Source organism: Neomonachus schauinslandi, chromosome 11, assembly GCF_002201575.2.
Source record: "Neomonachus schauinslandi chromosome 11, ASM220157v2, whole genome shotgun sequence".
NCBI classification, from domain to species: Eukaryota; Metazoa; Chordata; class Mammalia; order Carnivora; family Phocidae; genus Neomonachus; species Neomonachus schauinslandi.
This window is the reverse complement of record NC_058413.1, coordinates 27,897,944-27,922,186: the sequence shown is the minus strand read 5'-3', so window position 1 is coordinate 27,922,186 and position 24,243 is coordinate 27,897,944. Positions and strand designations below refer to the sequence as shown.

The 24,243-nt window shown below is 32.8% G+C and overlaps 1 protein-coding gene across 2 annotated transcripts in view; it reads left to right on the top strand.

The window, feature by feature from the left end:
• ELP4 (elongator acetyltransferase complex subunit 4) overlaps positions 1-24,243 on the top strand; it is a 250,305-nt gene that overhangs the window by 103,620 nt on the left and 122,442 nt on the right. For both annotated transcript variants that reach the window (XM_044919304.1, XM_021684719.1), the window contains exons 7-8: positions 2,053-2,241; positions 24,030-24,138. In XM_044919304.1, the coding sequence (XP_044775239.1) occupies positions 2,053-2,241; positions 24,030-24,138 (298 nt within the window). The remainder of the gene's footprint in view (positions 1-2,052; positions 2,242-24,029; positions 24,139-24,243) is intronic.

The following is a 24,243-nucleotide window of genomic DNA, read 5'->3' as shown; positions in this document are numbered from 1 at the left end:
AGATATATCAGTATATTTGTCAAAGTCGCTAAACCTCTGTAGTTCTCCTGCTTCTGCACCTAACAGCATTTTTCTTATAAACTTTTAGCAGATGTTCTTTGATACAATAGTTGGTAATGGTGACTGGGTTAAAATATACAGCCGACCTTTGGTTTCTGAAATGTTGACAGGGGAAACAATATAATGCTGCTCTCCTTCTACCTTCAGGTTTTGTTCTAATACCTAGATTTTGGGGGAAGGTTTCTCTCTCCCTTTTTCCAAATCGCTCTTTTTGTTGAGAATCTAATTTAAGCTACAGTTCATGAGAAAACAAGTTTAGGAATGACAAAACGAAACTTAATCTTGCCATTTCACTTAAATTCTGAGTTTCTAAGTAATACAGTGTAAGGGATAACCTATCAGTTCACAAATATCTTACATGAATTCATCAAAAACTTATTTAAACTTCTAACCCATGCCATGGTACATATTATTACCTTCATTTCATTTAAGTAATGCAGAAATTAAAAAAGAAAACAATTTTTATGGATTGCTGAGGATCATAACATATATCTTAAGGTTATTGCCTTCATAAACTTAATATGACCAGAAAAGAAAATTGGACCAGCTGCCTTAATAGTATCATCATGTTCCAGGTCCTTGGAGTCAGGAAGGTTTTTTTAAATGTGCTTAAACTAAATTCCTTTTTCTGTAATCTCATTTCAATAGCTTTATCCAACTCATTGTGTTCCTTTATATATTTGAAGGATTGTATGGGCTCATAGTACAATGTTCTATTCTATCCTTTTTATTGTAGAGATGAGAAAATGAATGCCTAAGTAGTGTAGGGTCTTGCCCAAAACCACATCTTCTTAGTTACACAGTCCAGACTGTGAATATCTGTCTTATAATTCCATTTTACTAATTATTGTCCCCTTTTGTTTTTCCTCTTCTAACATTTCAGTGTTTTGTTCATTTTCCCTACTTTCCTTTGTTAATAAATTCTCAAAAATACACAAACTCAACTTTCATCTGTAATATCAGGGAGATAGTGGTTGGTTAATAAATTATATTAGTTAAATAAATTTTATTAGTTTTATTATAGCAATAACAAGTGATATATTGTAGGATCTGGCTTCATCAGAAGTCACACTCAAAAATGACACATGTTCCAAACTTTTGCTTTAGGAGAGAAATCTTACTTTCCCCATTGGAATTGTAGTAATGATTTTTCAATTATTTCCATGCACCAGGTTTTGCTAATGTCTCCTCCTTTGCCCAGAAATTTTGCCAGATTGCTAAGGAAAGCATATGTAAAACATTTGTTCAGTTAGAATAACCCAAACAGTAAAATTTGTTATAAATACATCTCTGGCAAACACTTATTGATACTCATCCTAGGTTTTATTTAATGGTTTTTAAATGTTCTTTTCCCAGGAAATATTAGTCACTATTGTGACCTTAATATCAGTAGTCTTAACTTCTAGATGTTTACTTGTTCAATTTTATGAAAGCAATGAACTTAAATTATTTTGTAAAAATAGCTTCAAGAAGAATAAGTAAAGGCATATATAGAGTGTAAAACCAAAACACACATTTTTAAACTTCTTTCAAACAAAGTACCAGGCATTGGACACAGGAGCATTAAATGAGAAATATTGAGCAAATTATAGTTTATTGAAAGACTTGTAGAATTTTGTAATACTAAGAATGGTTTGTAAGCATTCTGGTTTAGGTGTTCTTTATTGCCAACTGATTTTTTATATATTATTTCAGGCGCCTCAAACATAATCCTTAGAGTAGTCACTGTTAAAATATAGAAGTTTGAGACTTTTGATACTCTTCAAATTTTCCAAAAGTAAGAAAAAATCAGCTGGGGTTTTTTTGCACTCTTGTAATAATGAAGATTTCCTTTATTGCCTTATACTAACTACACATAAAGGTTTTTACCACCTCTACTGACATTATCTCCCTAATCTTTCATAAATTTAAAAACTGGCAAAGAAAAGTAAAAGAGGTATCCTACTGGTTAACAAAACCTAATGTGTTTACCTCCCTCCCACTTCTCTCTAGAAAAAACAGAAAAACATTTTAAGAATAGGAATCCAGAATCTTGGTTCAACTTTGTGGGGAGATGACATTTGCTGTACAGAAAACTGTGACAACAGCCACAGCCTTACAAAGTTCCTGTATGTTCTCCGTGGTCTTCTACGAACCTCTCTTTCAGCCTGTATCATCACAATGCCAACACATCTTATCCAGGTACAAATTGTCCCAAAAGTTCTTTCTCCTAACTAGTGTGACATAATGAAGTGCAATATATAAATGCTTTATGAGTCTGAGTCTGATAAGTTCTTTTCATATGCCATTTAAGTAAAACAGATTTCAGAAATGCCAGAGAGGAAAATGTCTTTTACTTTAGATTGTTAAATTGTTGTGTATTTGTGGTTTTAATATACAGTGAGTGTATGGTAAGTCCATCTTTAATAATGTTATTATTTTTTTCTTTGATTTCTTGTAAACATATAATATTGTGACATGAGGTTGATATCTTTTACTGATATCTTTTCATTAATCGTAAAGCTGATCTGAACATAGGTCTTGAAGAAATATTTGTACACCTGTGTTCTTAGCAGCATTATTTATAATAGCTAAAATGTGGAAGCAATCTGAGAATCCGTTAACAGATGAATCCATAAGCAAGATGTGGCCTATATTGCAACGGAATATTATTCAACCTTGAAAAGGAAGGCAGTTCTGACATACGCAGCAACACTGATGAATCTTGAGGCCATTATCCTAAGTGAAATAAGTCAGTCACAAAAAGACAAATACTGTGATTCCATTTACATGAGGTACTTAACGTATTAAAAATCATAGAGACCAGGCGCCTGGGTGGCTCAGTCGTTAAGCGTCTGCCTTTGGCTCAGGTCATGATCCCAGGGTCCTGGGATCAAGTCCCACATCGGGCTCCCCACTCTGTGGGAAGCCTGCTTCTCCCTCTCCCACTCCCCCTGCTTGTGTTCCTGCTCTCGCTGTCTCTCTCTGTCAAATAAATAAATAAAATCTTAAAAAAAAAAAAATCATAGAGACCGACGGTAGTATGGTGGTTGCCAGGGTCTGGGGGGAAGAGGGAATGGCAAGTTATTATTTAATAGGTACAGAGTTTCAGTTTTACAAAATGAAAACAGGTCTGGAAATTGTTAGTGGTGATGGTAGCACAACATTATGAATGTATTTAATATCACTGAACTGTACATTTAAAAATGGTTAAAATGGTAAATTTTACATATCTTTTTACGCGTTCAAAATTTTGAAGGAAAAAAGTTGATCTGAATAGGACAATTCCCCTTCTTCCCTTGCTGTTTCTATGTATAAACCTCCTGAAGCTACACTCTCAGGAAAAGAGGTCAGTCCTCCCCAGATAGAAAAAGAGGGATCTTTGCAAGATTTTCCTCAACGGCTCAAAAAGTCCTTTTCTTAAGAATGTTCAAGAGGGGGGCGGCTGGGTGGCTCAGTCGTTAAGCGTCTGCCTTCGGCTCAGGTCCTGATCCCGGAGTCCTGGAATCGAGTCCCGCATCAGGCTCCCTGCTCCTCCCTCTCCCTCTCCCACTCCCCCTGCTTGTGTTCCCTCTCTCGCTGTGTCTCTCTCTGTCAAATAAATAAATAAAATCTTAAAAAAAAAAAAAAAAAGAATGTTCAATAGGCTAGGGTGCCTGGCTGGCTCAGTCAGAAGAGCATGCAACTCCTGATCTCAGGATCATGAGTTCAAACCCCACATTGGGTGTAGAGATTACTTTAATAAATAAAACTTTTAAAAAAAACTTTATTTTCTCTTTTTTTATTTCCTTTTTTTCCCTTGAGAGAGAGAGTGGGCGAGGGGTGTGGAGGGTGAGAGACAGAGGAAGTGGGAGAGAGAAAATCCTAAGTAGTCTCCATGCTCAGCACGGAGCCCAACGCAGGACTCAGTCTCATGACCCTGAGACCATGACCTGAGCCAAAATCAAGAGTCGGACGTTCAACCCACTGAGCCACCCAGGTGCCCTCTCAAAAGAAATTTTTTTTAAAAAGATTGTTCAAGAGGCAAGTTTGGAACAATTTTCATCATTATTATTATTGTACAGGCAATAGAGAAACTAGAATTACATCATATATTTTTCCATGGTATTATTTTATATGTATATATATTATATATACTAGAAATAATAAAAAAAATTGGCTGCAATGAATGGAATGTGAAAATCAAAATAAGCAAAATCACTGAAATCACTTTTTCTAATGTACATACTAAAACACTATGAGGGAAGGGGGGGTAGGGGATGGGTGGGTGGGTGATAGACATTGGTGAGGGTATGTGCAATGGTGAGCACTGTGTATTGTGAAAGACTGATGAATCACAGACCTGTGCCCTGAAACAAATAATACAGTATATGTTAATAATAAAAAAAAAATTTTTTAAACACTATAATTTAAAATGACATTTATAGCAGAAGAGTTTTGAGTTTTGTTTTCCTTTACTTCTCTAGGAAGTCATAATAATAACAATAGTGATAGCAGCTAATAAATATAAAACACTTAAAGTCAGGATCTAACGGTTCTTATAAATTTTTATATAACTGTATAACTATAAAATTTGATATAACTACTGTTACAATCTCCATTTTACACATAAAGAAACTGAGGCACACAAAAATTAAGAAACTAGATGAATGTTCAGTACTTGAGAAACCATGATTTGAACCCAGAAAATGGATTCCAGAACCACATACTAGAATATGTAACAGGTTTTTATTCTAGAACTCATTCAAAGCTAGTGAATCTCCTATCTTTTATCTTAGAGCTAGAAATGACATGGGGTTCATCTGTGCTAGGCTTCTGCCTTTGGACAAGTAAAGCATTATCCCTGTTTTGCAACTGAGGTCTGAACTGCAATGACATGTTCAAGCAAATCACAGAAACCAAGACTGTACTTGGTGAGATTACGTGGGTCTATGCAAACTCTACATATAACTACATTAACAGAAATATGAGATATAATTGAAATTTGGAGTTTGCCAAGGAGATAAAGAAATACCATTTTAAGATGCTGTATCTAAACATACTGTATAAGGGTTAAAGCGGAGACTTTGTTAAGGACCATGTGAAGTTTGTGACACATGAATCCTTCATGAGGATTCCTTCATGAGCTTTCCTTCAATGTATAGGAAAAGGTTCATACTTTCCTTTAATAAAAAGTCACAATTTTAAGTGATTATTTAAGCATTTTAAGATGGTCTGATATAGCACTGTATTCCTTCCTGCACAAGAAGTGTAATTGACAGTGTATCCCCATACATTGTCAGCGACTTGTGCTTTTGAGCTTTCTGAGGGTTACCATAGCAACTTTCTACTGTTCAAGTTAGCATTCCTCTTCAATAATTACAAACTTTTAGCAAAATAAAAATTAAATCTTAATCAGAAAAAAATTTTGACTTTTCACATCAAGATTTCTTTTTTTTTTTAAGTAAATACGTGGGGCTCAAACTCACAACCCCAAATTGATATCAAGAGTTGCATGCTGTCCCAACTGAGCCAGTGAGGTGCCTCTCAACATCAAGATTTCTTAAATCCAAATATTTGCCTCTCAACAAATTGGGGAGAAAAATCTGCATTTCTTATAAATTTAGTTATTGAGTTGTGTTTTACTATTTTATTCATTCATTCATTTTTTCTACACTGTTTTTGAGTGACTGGTAGTGCTATAGCCCACTTTTTATATCAGTGAAATTTTAAAATTGAACAAGATACTGGTTCCTTTCAGAGACCTTACTCTCTAGTTGGGAGATAAACATTAAAAACTTGTGTTACAATTTGAAAATGAAGTTAAGGAAACAGTTGCGTTCATAACAGCACCAAAAAGAATAAAATACTTAGGAATAATTTTCACAAGGAAAATGTAAAACTTATACTCTGAAAACTACAAAACATTGTTGAAAGAAATTTTTAATGATCTAAATGAATAGAAAAACTTCCGAGGTTCATGGATCAGAAGGTTCAAAATTAATATGACCATAGTCTCCAGACTCATCTACAGATCCAATGCAGTCCTTATCAGAATTCCAGTTGACTTTTTGGGAGAAATTTGCAAGCTGATTCTAAAATGGCTATGGAATTTCAGAGGACTTAGAATAACCAAAATAATCCTAAAAAGGAATAAAGTAGGAGGGCTCATAATTCTCAATTGCAAAATTTACTATAAAACAACGGTAAAAGGCAGTGTAGTACTCTCATAAAATAGGCATATAAATCAACGGAATAGAATTGAGAGTTTAAAAATAAATCCATACAGTCAACTGATTTCAACAAGGGTGCCAAGACCATTCAATAAGAAAAGAATCATCTTTTTCAACAAATGGGATGGGACAACTAGATAGCCACATGAGCAAAAGAATGAAGTTGGACTATTACCCCACAGCATGTACAAAAATTAATTCAAATGGATCGAAGACCTAAATGTAAGAGCCAAAACTATAAAACTCTTAGAAAAAAACTTAGGGAAAAATCTTTATAACCTTAGATTTGGCAAAGAATTCTTAGATATGGCACCAAAAGCACAAACAATGAAAAAAAAATAGACAAAGGGGACTTCATCAAACTTAGAAACTTCTTTTCTTTAAAGTAGCTTCCATGCCCAATGTGGGGCTTGAACTCACAGCCCTTAGATGAAGAGTCACATGCTCTACCAACTGAGCCAGCCACGCACCTCAAAATTAAAAACTTTTATGTTCAAAGGGCACCATCAAGAAATCATAATGATGGGTGAAAATATTTACAAGTCATATATCTGATTAGAGATTTGTATCTACAACACATAAAGAATGCTTTCAACTCAATAATAAAAAGACAATTCAGTAAAAAATGGGAAAGGAATTTGAATATACAATTTCCAAAGAAGATAGACAAATGCCCAGTTAGCACATGAAAGACGCTCAACATCATGAATCATCAAAAATGCAAATCAAAATTACAATGAGATACTACTACTTTACATTATCTAGAATGGGTAAAATAAAAGGTAGCAGTAAATGTTGGCAAGGTGAAGAAATTAGAACCATCATACTTTGCTGGTGGGAATGTAAAAGGGTACAGCTGCTTTGGAAACAGTCTGGCACTTTTCAGTGATTCAACATAGAGTTATCATATGACCCAGCAATTCCACTCATTAGCATATACCCAAGAGAAATGAGACCATGTGTCCACATAGAAACATGTGCATGAATGTTTATAGCACCCTTATTCATAAGAGCCAAAAGATGGAAACAGCCTAAATCTCCATTACTGATGCCTGGATAAACAAATGTTTATATCCATACAATGAAATATTATTTGGCTATAAAAAGGAATGAAGGACTAATATTTGCTACAAGATGGATGAACCTTAAAAAAGATTATGCCAAGTAAGAGAAGCCATCACAAAAGAACATATACTATATGATTTCATTAATATGAAGGTCCTGAATAGGAAATCTGTAGAGACAGAAAATAAATAGCGTTACCTAGGGTTTGGAGTGTAGTGAGACATGGAGACTTTGAATATGCAGAGGGGTGATTTGTAAAAAGATTGAAGGTTTGGGTTTTTTTTTAAAGTGAAGAAAATGTGATAAAATTGCCTTGAATGAGGGTTGCACATATCTGTGAATACTAAAACACCACTGAATTGTGCACTTTAAATGGGTGAATTGTTATTTCAATAAAGCTGCTGATAAAAAAAAAGATAAGTTACAAAATAGTTGGTAAATCTGATAGCAGAGTTATGAGGATATCAGATCAGAACTTTAGTCCAGTGATTCTCAAACTTTTTTATCTCAGAACCTCTTTACACTCTTAAAAACTATGGACAATCTCAACTTTTTTTTCATTTGAGTTGTATCTAATATTTACCATGTTAGAAACTGAAAGAAATTTTTAAATTTTTATGAATTCATTTAAAATAATAAAATGATTACACAATTGTAAATAATAATGATTTTCCAAAAGAAAACAAAAATTTTAGCAGGAAGAGTAACGTTGTTTTTACATTTTTCCTTAGTAGAAAACAGCAGGTTCTAATATTTGCTTCATTATTCAATCCATTGTGATATATTGTTTTGGTTGAAAAATGAAAAGAAAATCTGACTTCATACAGATATATTGTTGGAAAAGGGAGAACTGTTTTAATAGCCTTTTCAGATAATTGTGGATATTCTTTTTCAATATACACTGAAACTCAAAAAGTAATAGTTTTATAAACATTGATTACAATGTGGAATCAAAAACTGTATCAGTGAACCTTTTCATAGTATGTTACACTAAAAGGCATTGGCTTATTTTGTGCTTTGAATGGGTCTTTTACCCATTCAAGATATCAACATTTCATTCCTTGGTCATTTGGAAGGCATTTATTCACCGAGTTATGCAGATCTTCCAAATATTTACACATTTCATTATTCAGTATCAAACAATCATATTGGTTAATACCAGCACCATCTACAGTGTTATACGTGCCACAGTTTACTTTTATTGCTGATTAGTTTTTGAATGTAAAAATATACCACAATTTCTACTGATGGGCATGAGTTCTTTCCAGATTGAAGCTATTATGAATAAAGCTACCATGGACATTAATGTATGGGTCTTTGTACAGATATGTATTTTCATCTCTCTAGGAATCACATCCTTCCAAACCTTTTTATTTTTGGTCTTTCATATTTTAGCCATTGTAGTGCACGTAAAATGTATGACATTGTGGTAATTTACATTTCCTTGATAACTAATAATGTTCACCATCTTATCATATACTTGTTGGCTATTTGCCTGTCTTCTTTTGTCTGTCTTTTGTCCATTGTTTTGAGTCATTTATCTCCTCATTGAATGGTAAAATTCCTTAAATATTTTAGGTATATCTTTGCAATAATATTCTTCCAGTCTATGACTTGGCCTTTTCTATTAACAGTATCTTTTGAAGAGCTGAAGTTTTTAATCTTAATGAAGTTTAACTTACCAATTTTTTTAATGGTTAGCAATTTCTCTCCCCTATTCCTCCCATTTTACAAATCTTTGCCCTCTCTAGGGTTTTTTTCCTATGTTTTCATCTAAAAGTTTTGTAGTTTTATCTTTTACTAACAAGTCAATGTATTCCAATTTGAATTTTTTGCACAACTTTAGTTCATGTTCTCAAATTGTTTTTGACTTATTAGTTAACATTCTAATTATATGTTAACACACTTTACATTCACTAGTTCTCTTTTTTTTAGTATTACTATTTACCAAGGTACTTACTGTCTGCCTCATATATGTGATTTCAATTAATCTTATATATCTAATGCTTTGTGGTCTCTGGGAAGTTAGGGCTACATATTTATAATTTTCTTTTTTGCCAGCTTAGGTTTATGATAATAATACATCATTAAAGACAATAAAGTATAAAGATTCCTAGCACAGCAACTAGGCTTTTTCTAGATGTTCGATAAATGTTAAAGAAATAATGATTCTTACTTAGGAAATAATTTCTAATATCTGATTGTTGAAACTTCTTGGATCTTTATTATAAATTATGTGATTTTAGCATCTTTTTTCTAACATACCCCAACCTTATCTGCAAATGGCCAATTTGTTAAAATGTCATTTAGTTACCTTAATTATATACAGGATATACCAGCATATTTCAAGCCTTATGACTGAAAAGTTTGGCATAAATAAGAAATGAATTTTGCCTCCTTGGCCAGTAGAATTTATTTATAATTTTATAAGAGGATAATTTATTTTTCCGCTAAGGGCTTTTTACAGATGGTGCATGAACCTAACATTGTGAGTTTACAATCACATGAATATCATAGGGAAACTCCTTTCTCTAATCATCTTAGACATTGTACACATACTTAAATTGTTTGCATTGTTAATGATGTTAAGTCATTATAAAGTTAATACTTTAATAAATTTGGTTAGCTTTAATGAGTTTCTTGATTACGATGATAAGTAAACTTTGGAAGAGACTTATCAGATACTGGTGAAAATATTGCTACTCTTACTAGGACTGCAACTATGCTATTACTATAACTATTAGGCACATACCACATGCCAAGCACTCTACAAGCATTATGTTCTTGAATATTGACCACAAGCCTTACCTCTATTTTTACAAGGTCACATAGTTAATAAGTGGCAAGGCCAGTAATGTTCTAACTCATGTCTTTCCCTGACTCCAAACTCCAACATCTTCACTGTTAAGTTATATAGCTAGCTGCCCTAATCATCACAAAAACTTTGCAAGATAGGCGTAATGCCAATTGCAAACAAGATTAAACTGAAATTAAGTGATTCGGCAAAGTCACATATTTAATTACATATTTAAAGCTAATATCAAACTCAGATCTGTTTAAAACTTACTCTTTCCTCTGTCACACTACATCTTTTTGTATCTTGAATTATTAACTACCTCCAATGACAGTAACTTTCCATTAGGAAGAAAGTTCTAGGCTAACATGGCTATTGTTCAGTATTTTTCAAGAGAAAACTATCATTCTAAAACCCTTGATAAATTAGTACATGTGAAAGATTAAGTAAAAGGTTTCATTGCAGTCAAGGGAGGAAAAAAGGATGGAAGCATATTTCCTTATGTGTAACTGCAAAGCAAAGAAAAACAATTATGAAATAAACACATGTATACATGTAATTTTCTTTATTTAGTCCAAAGGGATCAATGCAAGAAAAAGGAAAAAAATTTTTTTCAAATTTTCCTGTGTAAGGAAACAACGGTCATACTATCAGATGAGCTCAAGTCGTCCTATCTATATCACCAGTTAAATAATGATTGAGATGATAAGGTGGACTGGATGTCTGAACATTATGCAATATTTGCACTTTGGTATTTTACAGATACATTTAAAACTTTATATAACTGGAAAAGATACAGTTTAAATTTATGTTTTTTAAAGTACCAGTAAAAAGACTATTTTGAAATGAAAATAGGAAAGTGGAGGGTCAGACTTGGTGATGAGTCTAAGGTTAAATAATGTGAGCAAGTATTAAGACGTGTTCCTCAAAATAGAGAGTATCTTTTTTAAAGACTGCTCATCCATCTAAAATTTTCCCATTTTCCATAGTCTCTTCCCTCGGCAATTTTTCTAGCTATCATATAAGTAGTTTTCTGGCCCTAATATCAGTTGAGCTATTAAAAGAAACAAATTATTCTTTTGATCTTTGAGCATGACATCTCACCATATATTTTTTTTAATATCAAAGTACTTAGGAGAAAAATATAAGACTTAACAGTTTGCTTAAGCCAATCATGATGTAAATAGGGGATAAAACTCCGAATAACTCTTAAAGACCGCAAGGAAAATCGCAATGTTTAGGCTAAGGAAAGAGAATAAGAACTGGAAGTATTATGCTTACAAAGCTAATCAAAGACATATGAATAAACAGAACCAGGGGACTCTGAGTTTATTTAGTAAATCTTACAGAGTGATATCTCTGGGCCAGTTGCAAACCTCAGCTGTCTTCAAATACTAACTCATTTTATCTTCACAATAAGCCCATATGGTTGGTGCTATTATTGTCTCCATTTTACAGATTAGGATACAAGGGACAAAAAAAATTGAAGTGACTTTCCCTAGGTCACACAACTAATGAGGGGCAGGATTTAGACCAGAGCAGTACCCTCTAATTACCATACTCTTAACCACCATGCTATGCAGCTTACTCAATGGAAGGACTAAAATACCGTCAAAATTAAGAAACAGACTGTGCGCAGGTAGCATTCAATGACAGAAAGAGCCTCGGCTTTTGGAGACAGATAGACTCAATTAGTCATATGGTTTTAGTCGAGTCTTAACTTTGTCAGCCTCAGCTTCTTCCTCTGTAAAAATGGGGTGCAGAAGGCCGAATTCAGAGGATTAGCGACAACACGTGCTGACGCAGTACTAACACTCAGTATATGTCAGCAATCATTACCTTCACTATTCTTTTTTTTTAAAGATTTTGTTTATTTATTCATGAGAGACAGAAACAAGAGGGAGAAGCAGGCTCCCAAGGAGCAGGAAGCCCGATGCGGGACTCGATCCCAGGACCCTGGGATCATGACCTGAGCTGAAGGCAGATGCTTAACCATCTGAGCCACCCAGGCGCCCTACCTTCACTATTCTTACTTAAAAAGACTTCCGAAATCAAGAATTTGAACAGAGATCAGGCGACAGAAAAATAAGTTGTACAAGTGCACCAAAGCAGTAGAAATCCTCAGCTTTCTTTCTCTTTCCATACAAGACTCCGACAGAGTCTTCTCACAGGTTAGGCCTGACACAGACCCGGAGGCCTGCATGAAGTCAGATGGCCAGCTAAATCATGGTAACATCACCGTGTTGTACTCTCTAACATCATACGTCAGCTTCCTCTCCGCTGCGACAAGTGCCATTCTACAGACTGAGTCAGGATTTAAGTGGGTGATTGAATGTCTAAGGGTAATTTAACTCATTCATTCACTTAACAAATATTTACTGCAGGCATTGACACTTGTGGGCATATAGTAGTGCGTAAGACAAACAAGGTCCTGATCCTTGTGGAGGTTTTTCAGCAATGTAAAAGATAGTACGGATGGAGCAGAAAATGAGTATATGTAGGTGTTTGGATGCTTGAGCTTGGAATTTGATAATAAAGTGGTTTCTGTAGGAAATAGAAATGTAGTTTCATATCTTTGGAAATGTCATATAATTAAACATCTATAGGTAATAGAGTTGTGATACCTTTAGTTGAATATTTTGTGTAAAATATCACTAGATTAAAAGTCCATAAAATATCTATATCTCTTAAATTGGTAAAACAGCCAATCAGTGTTCTTTAGTTATTAGCATTCTGTCAGACTTGTACAGTAATGATTAGTTACCCTTTATTATACTTTTGGCATGCTTCCCATGTTTAATTTCATTGTAGGGAAGGAACACATAGTTAAGGAAATTGCAAAGAGGGGGAAAAGTTAAAATAGGGAAAATAATGACATAGATTCAAAACTGACTTGAATTTATTGTTATAATAAGACTTTTGCAAGCAGAATGAAAAAGAATTATTTTCAAATTTGCCTTTGAAATATTTTGTGTTCAGCCTCACAACTTTGAACTTGGAATTTTTTTTTTATTTTCTTTGGGTTAAAACTTATTTCCATAACAGCACAGGAAAAAATAACAAGCATACATTGAAGCAAATATATAAAAATAAATTCTAAATATCTGTTAAGAAAGCATTAAAATTATTCATCAAATATATTATGAATGTCTTAAAAAATATATCGTCTTAAACAATTTTCCCTGTGAGGTTGTAACATTACTCATATTAATATATCTCATTCTAGAAAATAGTTTGAGCATCTGCTCAGAAACATTGTATTGAAAATGTATGTGAAAATGGCCAAGTTAAATACAGACTTTGTTACATGCTAGACTATGGAGTAAAGTGTCCTTAGAAAGAGCAGAACTATGGCCGGCTCCCCTATATTCCAGCATTACCCAGTTCCCAGATCCCTGCTGTGTAGTTGTTCCACTCGCCAAGAAGCCTGTTAAAGAGCCCCCCAGAGCATGTGTACAGCCCTCCATGTTAATAGTTAATTGGTGAGGATGGCAAGATGAGAGGACAGCCGAACATGTGGTCTCTCAGACTCAAGCCGTAGACAGACCTTTAGTTATAATAACAGCAGCTGCTCACGTTCTCACAACTCAACTGTTCAAAACTGTTGTCGAATGAAGGTTGTCGTGGATTGAAAAAAAAAAAAGAGTGAAGGTTACATCTAAGAAAAATAACTAAAACCCTACCTTGAAACTCTTACTATGTGTTATTTAAGTATGAGAAATATTACTTCAACTCTTTAAAACTTAAGTATAAATTTCTAATTTAAAGGTTGTTCTATTTCAGGTATATTGAACATGCTACTGCTTTTTTCCCATTTACTGTTAGAAACAGAAATGTTTGTGCACCATTCAAAACTTTTTAATGAGGTTTTTTGCAAAGTGATACCTTTGAAGCAGTTACAATAGGATACTGTTTGATTTCCATATCAGCAAGATATGAAGCTATAATTTTTTTTGGTCTTATGAATGGGAACTGGCTCACTGTTAGTGAACTCTGTCATCCACCTCCAAATTATATAACATTTTGTGCCTTTTAAATTAATTTTATTTTCAATTCCTAGTGACAGTTGTGTGCTTGAAGAAAATGATAACCAATAACATTTATTCTTTTTGGAAATAAAAATTAAGTTTTACGCCAAAAAAAATTTAGTTTTATGCCTTATTATGATTTCATTGGTAAGGTGAAAGGAAAATAAATTTCTCTTAGCTAATGCATTTTATTTACGCAATCTATGACAGGTTGTTCTTGATTTGTTTTTATTGATCAAAAGCACTTTTACCTGAAACTGTCAGGAAATAAATATCCAAGAACTTAGAATTGTGATTAAAATGGGGGGGGGGTGGCTATTTTTCTACACCTTTCAGGAAGAAAATTTACTTTTTATTATTGCTAATTTATTCCAACTGTCATAACCTACTTTTTAAAGGAATTTTTAAATATAAACAACAACCTAAAAAATTCCTCCTTAATTTTATAATAATGCAGGGATGAAAACTTCTTTGACATTATTCACGATAAAATATTAAATAACATTTTCTCATTCTAGAATACTTCTAAATATTGCCAGCATTTAATGTATTTGCTTACAGAACATTAGTTTATAAACTATTTAAACTTTATTTTATTCAGAATAGATTTCAGATTTGAAAGTGGCCTAAAACATATTTTGACTGGTCATCATTGGCATTTGGTCAGTTAATAGTCTTATTCAGTTTTTATCATATAACCTATGTTTTCTAACAATTTGATCTGTGGACTTTTTTCCCCATCTATCTCTTTGAAGAAAACCATCACCAGTATGTTAGTTTATACCAAGGAAAACTCATTTTCTGAAGGAAAGCAGGAAGAAAATGTCTTGTTATAATGTCTCTTGAAAATTGAAGATTTGTGTGTTATTTTAATTGATATATTTTCAGATTAATATTTTACAACATTAATGTAATAAAGCTTTGAACCCACTGGAATGAATGAATGTTTCAAAGTAGAGAAATTCAGAACAAGTCTTTTCGCATCCATAAACTTTTGTGTTCATGCTGAGTATCTTAGCAGCTAAACTCTTAAGTCAAGTAATGGACTGCTTAGAACTAACCACTAATATGGGATTATGAGAGTTGGACTCCAGTGGCCTTGTGAATTTCCCTCAGTGTGAAACCTTTTATTCTTAAAACAAGAACTAAAAATAATTGCATGGTGAAGGAACAACAGACTTTTGTGAGTTTATAACTATAAAATTTTGGAAAATATTTTTAATGTAATTTTTTATAAAAGCATCATTATAGGAAAGCATAACATCACCTTCTGTCACATAACGTAATCTAAGTGCACTTTATTAAGGAGAATATTTAAGGATGAAAATTAGAGATTAGATTTAATCTCTTGATCATAATTATCAATTACTAAAAGATAAAGTCAGATATTCTGTCTGTCAATTTTTCATGAGTTCCTTAATCAAGATCTTCTCAATTGAGAATCTGATTTTTATTTTTCTAGATCTTCTCTCAACTAGTCTGAAGTAGATTGTAAGAGATTAACATTTTTAGAAGATTAAAAAGCAACAGTTTTAAGAAGTCAACTGAATTGTATTAAACCTATTTTAATTTTGCACCATATGTGTCAAATTCTAGTCTCTGAAAATTTAGTAACTTCATATGAGTCTGGTGCATTGTAAACAGAATCTATTATTCTTTAGAATAACAAATAATAGAACTGTGTTTCAACTTTGCTACTGTAGGCTGTTTATAAGAACCTATAATTCTTAAAGCTCCAGTTTTTATTTTCTTCTGTTTTCTGTTACATATTCTGGTATCTGATCAATTTTTTAAATCAAGTCTTAGCTTGTAGGCATTATACATATGTATTTAATTTACTTTCTTGGCCAAGGATGTGTGAAACTTTTTACACAAATAAACTCCCAATTTTTCTGTAAGTTTCTGTCTATATAGAGAATTAGTTGCAGAGTACGTACCATTTTATCTTAGTGTAAATATGGACATTAAATATAACATAAACATTTGAAATGGTCAGTAAGATAAGTGTGCATCTCTAAAGGAAAAAATTACCATTTAGAAACCTTTCATTATACGTAATCTAACCAGAGCATATTCAGCAAGCCATAAAAAGAAAATTAATTTTAATTTAAAACTTTTTTTTTGTTCTAAGGTAACTTTGTGATGTTATACTTCATATGGTGATTCATACTGTACTTCCTTGTAGTGGTGGTGGTTGTTAAAGTACTATTTAGAGCCAAAATTTTCAAATATATCAATGATAGAAATAGTGAAATGTCTCATCACAGTATGGAGATTGAGTCATCTGTTTGGGCATATGGAATCTTTGGCTGTTGGACTGCAGTCTTTATAATGCCCAGTGTCCAGGCATGGACACAACTGTTCTGGGAACAGAAGCAGAGAGGGACCTCTGTGTTCAGTCCACTTGAACATGGTAGAAGAAAAAAGAGGAAAGGATCTTTAACATTAATTATTTTTATTATAAACTATCTTTGACTTCATCACTTTTTATGTATAGAAAATAGATACAACTTTATTTAATTTTGCTTTTTTTTTACAATAAAATTATTAAGCTTTTAATCTTTGGTGTTACAAGCTGTCTGAAAAATACCTGTGAGAAAATGTAAGTTTTGAGTTATTCCTATTTATATACCTGGATGCATACTTTCTCTTAAAGAAAGATTACTGTCTTCAAAAAAAAGATACTTATTTCTTAATATTGAAATGAAATGTGCTTGTAACTAATTATAATTTAAAGATCTTTATGTATGAGGTCATATATTATATCTTAACATTATGTTTTAGCCCTTTGCTATTAATTACAGTATTATTATTATATAAAGAGTTTCTGCTTCTTTAATAATGTTTTCGCACCCTATGTAGTTAATCTTGAATGTTGGGGAGGACCAGGGGAGAGATTAAATTAGCCTTGTAACCTCTTTCTCTTCCAGGCTGATGATGGAAAATAAAAGCTCTTAGCCACAAAATGTAACACACAGAATTAATATTTAATTAGACTAGCAAATTGTACACTGTGGCTGAAAGCTTCCAAAGAGTTGTTAGTGCCACAATTGACCTACAGGTTTAATAATAACTCACTTCTAGAAGCAAGTGCCAGTTCAGCATAGTAGAGCCACTGTAAGAAAGTCCTGAGAGATTAAAATCAGCAAACCAAATGGCAGGCAGGGATTCCTGGGATGGAGCCTTCTGGAAAGCTGGGAGCTGGAATAGCTTTTAAGCCAGGATTCAGATGAGAACAGTGGGTGAAAAAGCTGATCCCTCCTGTTCTGGGAGCTTCTGGTTGTAGGCCAAAATCTTAGAACAGATTTTTACTAAATGTTTTTGCTGCAGCTATTAACTTACATTGAAAATCAAATATTGAATAATTTTTCTGTAAAATTTATCAAATTTTTTATGTAAACATTAATTCTTAATTTCTTACATATTAGTACATAATATCTATAAACTCAGATCATTAGATTATCAGATAGGTTTGGCGCTGTACATCTATGCTGTTTTGCTGTGACATGCTGTTTCCTTGTTCCCTGTATAGTTGATTTATATGGTTCATTTCTATATTATTTCATTACGGGGCATTATGCAGAGCCTGAGAAAGAGATTGTGAAGTCTGTAGCCCAAGAATTGTTTTTCTTCAAGAAGGTACATATATCAACAAATATAAAATCAAAGGCATTCTTAATTTTTAAAGGCCTTATATCATAAAAGCAATGCTACATTTGCTTATGCTTAGGATGCAATTAAATTACAAGATAAATAATTGGACCTCCTGGTGAAACATTGGATCCTTATATCTCTGAGAAATTAATCTGGTGAAAAATAGGATGCCATGAATTTGAAAATGTGCAAATGCAGAACAGCCAACTAAAGAAGGAACACCTTACATAATTTATTGGTGTTATCTTAAATAATTAAAGAAAAGCCAGTCATTAGTTAAAAATTCAAGCAAATGAGAACCTTGCCAGCAGAGGGAGTAGTCCTGTCTGCCGTCAGGTTCCCATCATTTTCCCACCTGCCTCAGCTCTTTTCCCAGCCAGTCTCCCATCTGGACCTGGCTCTGTCAGCCTGTTCCTGATGACAGGCTATCATTTTATACTCAATATGGGATTATTCTAAGCTGATTTTAAACTTTAGTATCTTTAACCTACCACTGCATCACAAACATCAGCTGGATGCTCTGTTTGATATTTGGATTTTAGCAATTGTTTTTCCAAGCAAGCTATGAGCTTTTGGACATCTGTGAATTACATTTTAAAGGTTTCAAGTATAAAGTAGTAAGCAACAAATTTCTGATTTAAGAAGTTACCCATTAAACATTTTTAAACAAAAAATACAAATGTTCATATGAATAATATGAAACTATCACTTATGAAAAAATACGTTAAATTAATTTTGAATATTATACCATTATTCTCTTCAGCCTATTCATTACAATATTTTGCTTATCCCATGTATAAGAGTCTTCAGAATATGTAAGATTTTTTAAAATGTTTAATAGAATAACCTATTGAAAAAGAAAACGGAAAAAAAAAAGAAAACTGATGTAAATAAATGTTCTGCAAAGCATGTACTATTTGAGGCCAGTGTAAATGTAGATAATATTTCTGAAAATAGCATCATGTGTTCTTAAAAAAAAATTCATGTCAAAACTTAGAATACCAAGTATTCGATCAGATAGAAATCACAAAAAGATGTGGCTCCATTGCTTAATCCTAGTAAAATTTGACAATTTAGCAATTTATTTTGCCCTTGAGGTTAAGTATATTTGCCATTAGCTCCTTTGTGGATATGTTTTAAAGCATTAGAAAGAGGAACCAAAATATGTTTGTTTTATGATTTCCCTACATAAATGCCAGTATAAGATGCTACCAAGAGAGTGTGGTTATAGCTACAATTTTTTAAATTTACACAAGTTCCTCTGTATTTTAAAATTAACTGTGTGAATTTTAATAAAAGTCAATATTAAATCTGGAAAGATTTAATCTAATACCTTCATTAAGGTATTATAATTACAAATATTTATTAGTATAACTTTATTTGATAAAATTATATTCTTAAACTCAAAATAATTATGAACAGAATTATTTTTCCCACTATAAAATATTTTTATAAAATAAAAATTTAATCTACTAGTAAATGACAACTCTGGGGAAGGTGGGGAAGGTTTGTAAAAAGTTACAGTATAAACAATTTTATCATTTCATAGTCTCAATCCTATAGAATGTAGAACTTAATAAGCATAGAAAAACAAATACCTCATTAAACATCTCTAGATTTATCCTTTTATTCAAGTTTTTTTATTACATGACAAAGAAATGTCATAAGTTCTAGTATGTTTGTGTTTTGATGCATATCATTTCTCAGAAAAATAACGTGAGATGTTGAGTAGTATACTTGTTTTTCTTGGGATTCTACCCCCCACCCCACACATACAGACACACATCATGTCATGTAGTAGGTTCAAACAAAGTAATTTGTATCTTTCTTTAACTTTTCAATATTAACTTAATAGTGCTTTTGCACTATTGTAATCCCAAATCTGATGTGTGTGCCATATACTCAAATGGGAGCTCTACTCTTTGTATTGTGTATTTGCTATCTTATTTGAGTAACTCAAGAACTTATTATTTGAGGCATTGCATAAATGCTTTATGTCAACTGATTTTTTCTTTTCAAGCTTCTTAATAATTAAATGATTGGTTAATTACTTTTTAATTCTCTTGTTAAAAATCTTTCCTGGCACTATACTTTGTATTGGTACAAACTGTATCTTTTTATATGGTTGAGATAATTGGGTCAAAGAAAGTAAGAAAACATTCAGGGTTTGAGGTATTCTAATTGTTACTTGGTTACTCTAAATAGGTATCTCAACTATTTTTATTAGAAAATGGAGGGAGCTTATATGGCAGTAGTTGAATTTTATCTCTTAAAGTTCATAGTTTTGGTTTAATGAGCTTTGAATTGCAAGGGAGCATTAAATTAATCTTCATTTATTTAAAATCTATTTAATGGATTTGGCATATCCTAATAAAGAGGTTACCATTATATAAAAGAAAACAGGAAACATCCTATGAAACCAAACAAGAAACAATGAAAACAAGAACTCTGAAACATTTTGTGAAATTAAAATTGGAATTAAAAAATGGACTGGACAATCTGATTTGCCGTTTTTATTTGCAACAGCATTTGACATGATTTAAATCTAAATAATTAATTAAGAAATTGCATTGCAACAGAAAGTTTTAAGAACCTTTTATGTAACTTAATACAATGCTATCTGAGACTGCCAGCAAACTCTTAAAACTCCTGGACACTGGCTCTCTTCTTTTCTGGCTTCCCTCCTAGTCATGTCTTGGCTACTGTCCAGAGCTGACAACTTTCACCCAGGAGTGAAGAGAGATTTGTCTAGTATAGGGAGGATTTTTGAGCCATCCTAGATTTTCACATCCAGATGGGCAAGGAGGAGGGGTGGCAGTATCACTGTACATACTTGGGTGATGTCATTGTGCCATGCATGAATATAACTATTAATTTACTCCTACTGGTGAATCCTGAATGTCCTTACTCAAATGTTCCTTATTAGAAACTATAATGTAACAACTTCAAAATTAACACAAAAATTACTCAAATTTTATGTCCAAGTAACTGATGCACAAATACCTTGAGGTTCTCCATTTCCAACTACGTATACTGCAGACCGAAGAGGTTTCACATCTTGGCTAATAACATAAAAACACTTAGAATCTGTTAAGATGAGAATATGGAAGTTCCAGTTTCAAGGCCTCTGCTCAGATCATTATGCTAAAGCTTTCTGAACACTGTGAATTATATTTTGACAATTTATTGTCCATAGTGTATTTTCCCTGAAGTGAATTGTGATTATTATGCCTTTAAGGATTTTTAAAGCTATCAATTTTAGATTCTTTTAAGTAAATTTACCTACCTTTATCTGAAAGACCACTTAGTATTCTTTTAAGTAAATTTACCTACCTTTATCTGAAAGACCATTATGATTTGAAAGACCTTTGGACACGAGTAGTTTTAAGATATGATTGTGTCAATATACCATACTCCCTATGAATCTTGGGGGTACAGAAGTAATCTGTAACACTATTTTAGCTTTTTTAAAAATATGTACATTTACATGCCCAAATATCTTTTATGCTTTTATACATCACTGGAATACTGAATGAGTTTATAATTAAGATTAAGATGATCTCAGTCAGAAACTTAGATGTTATTCTTATATAATTTCCAGTGCTTTTTATTCTATAGACATTTTTTTTTCGGTATCTGTACAACTTCCACCATCAAGTTTGCCACGTTACGTAACCTATTTTCCAAAACTGCTGTGCAGAAAGTAGTAAGGTCATTCTTAAATATAACTTATTTTTCTTGCTCTAAGACTTCATGAAAGCTTTTAAAATCAAATTTAGTTTGTAGTTAATAACTCTAGTGTAAACCTATGGAACTTAGAAACACAATAAATTAACTATATTAATGAGTTTCTCAGATTTCTAAATCCAGGCTGTATACATCTTTTATTTTGGAATTCATTAGTTTTCCTCTACAAAGTGGATGGTTGATTTTTTTAAATCTTCCATAAATTACCTTAAAAATTATAATGTTGACAAATATTACAGGGTGTTAAGTGGTTTATTAGTAAATTTTAAGGTTAAAGAAAGAAACCCTCTTTGAATGTCAGGTTGTCCATTTAAATATGCAGGACCTTGCTTATATGCTACTAGAATGGAAGACATACTTAAACCTTATAATTTCTATTATTAAAATAATTGAAAAAGCCCTATTTTATATCACTGCATATCTCAATACTTGAGTTCTAACAAAAACTGACTTTTACCATTTTAGATTCAGATATTTAGATACAAAGGCTTAGTCTTGTATTTATAGATAAAAGGAAATCTGACCTTTTGATTAAGAAATATTGTCAGTAGCTTTTATAAGTGCTTGTTCATCTGAGGGTCCATGACAGGAGTACTCTTCCCAGTTGAGTTTATCCTAAAAGTGAAATGATAAGAGCCTGCTGGTTGTTATCTAAGATTCTTCTTAATGGGAGAACCACATGGTTATTCTTCATCTCCCACTTGTTCTCACCCTCTACAACCAACCCAGCCACACCCCACCCCCACCCCAACATTGTTCAGTACTCAGCACAATGAATCATTTTCAAGTTGACTCATTGTGAACTGTCTCCCAGCTGTTGGAATGTCTGGCAGACATTTTTGTTTGGGTGAAGAATAACTGGCTGAAACCCAACCTGGATGAGTTTGATATAATAGTCTTTGGCTAAAGAAATATTGAGAGGAACTTGTTTATGGCCTCTGAAGCCCCTGTTATTCCTGGAGTAGGACCATCCCCTGTGGCATAGAACTGAAAGTAAGGAATCGATCTGTATTATTTTCTTACCATTGAATGAAAAACTGCCTTAGAAAAAAATAGGCATTTTCAAATTGTTTGTTTTTCTATACTTGGTACCCACATCATTAAGAGTATTAAAGCCATTTAAGGATAATTATTTTTACTGGTTCCTTTTAAGCATACTGATTCAAAGGCTGAAACATTCTTTATACAACACATATTTCTACTTACAGAGGAGTTTCAAATACTGCCCTAGGTATGAGTTAACCAGTCATTTCAGCATAATGTTTAGTGACAGGAGCTACTATGTATTTCAGACTGAGTCAGGTAACACTGACCAGTTTTCTTTTATTTTTCATTCTTATGCAATCCTTACTACAGGACTTAAGAAACAGAGGAATACCAGTAAGCTCAGTAGTCAGTCGTGTTTACAGGAAGTGAATGTGTTTCATTGTGTTTGGACTTTCTTCTAACAGGGGTCATAGGATCAAACTAAAATTTTCTTAACTGCTTTACATTTCCCATCCTTTTCTAAAGATTATTTTTAAACTGGTAGATATTATGAGTGTATAAAATGGGAGTTTCAAAAGTATAAAATTTTACGAAGAACCATTTTTTCAACTTATCTAGAACTTGAGAGCAAAAATTTTTCTAGGATGTTATAATATATGAAACATTTGCTGACCTATCACCCTGTCAAGGGCTAAAAGAAGTACTGAATCTCCACTAAATAAAATAATTCAAGAGAACCTATAGGGTATTTAATGATTATATTTTTAATGATTTTTTATAGCCATGAAATTCTGAGTATTTTACAACTTTTGCTACTTAAAATGTGACTTTTTTTACACTGTATTATTTAGCAATGTTTTTGGTTCATGTCAGGTTGTATTGGGAAGGAAAGTGTAGACTACTAGTTTAGTGCTAGTCATCTACTCTCTTTTCTTTGCCTTTATTGTTATCCCAGAGCGAAATAGCATCTGGAAGGAGAGAACAGAAGACTCCAGAGCTATCCATGCTGCAGCCTCTTAGCTGGACCCTTCCGTGATTGTAAAATGATACAGAGGACCTCAGCTGTTACAGGGCTGGGACCTGGTCCCAGTTGACAGCTGATAGCGGGACCTTGCCTTACACATTATACTGTACTATCTACTGCTTCTGAATCCTGATGTCTATCAGATTTTCCAATGGGTAAAGTAATTTGAAAAAGAATAGTGTGTGAGGATAAAGGTAGCCTTGACCCTTAAAATGGAAGAAAAATAATCAATTTATGCTCTCTACCAAAAATAAGAATATTTTCTTCAGCTCTTCCAGTTAGAATAGCACACCTACATGGGCTAGAATTTTCAGTTAAGTGCATATTTTCATCCAGCTTTCAGCCTGTGGTAGCTTTGAATTATTTCTCTATGTTGATAGTTTATCTCCTCTACAATTTGTCACTGAGATGGCATAATGGCACTGAATACATGTTATATTATTAAATATAAAATGAGTGTTTTGTTTCTTGTTTTACAGAATAAAGCAATTATTGCTCGTGTTACAAACTTGTCAGATACAGTAGTTGGTCTGGAATCATTCATTGGTTCTGAGAGAGAAACCAACCCATTATATAAGGATTATCATGGTAAGCAGCACCTTTATAAGGAGAAGAGAATATCCTGGGTTGCCTCTAGAATACCTGGAAGCATTGTATCCAGTCATAAAATCTACTGTCAAGTAGCATGAGTTT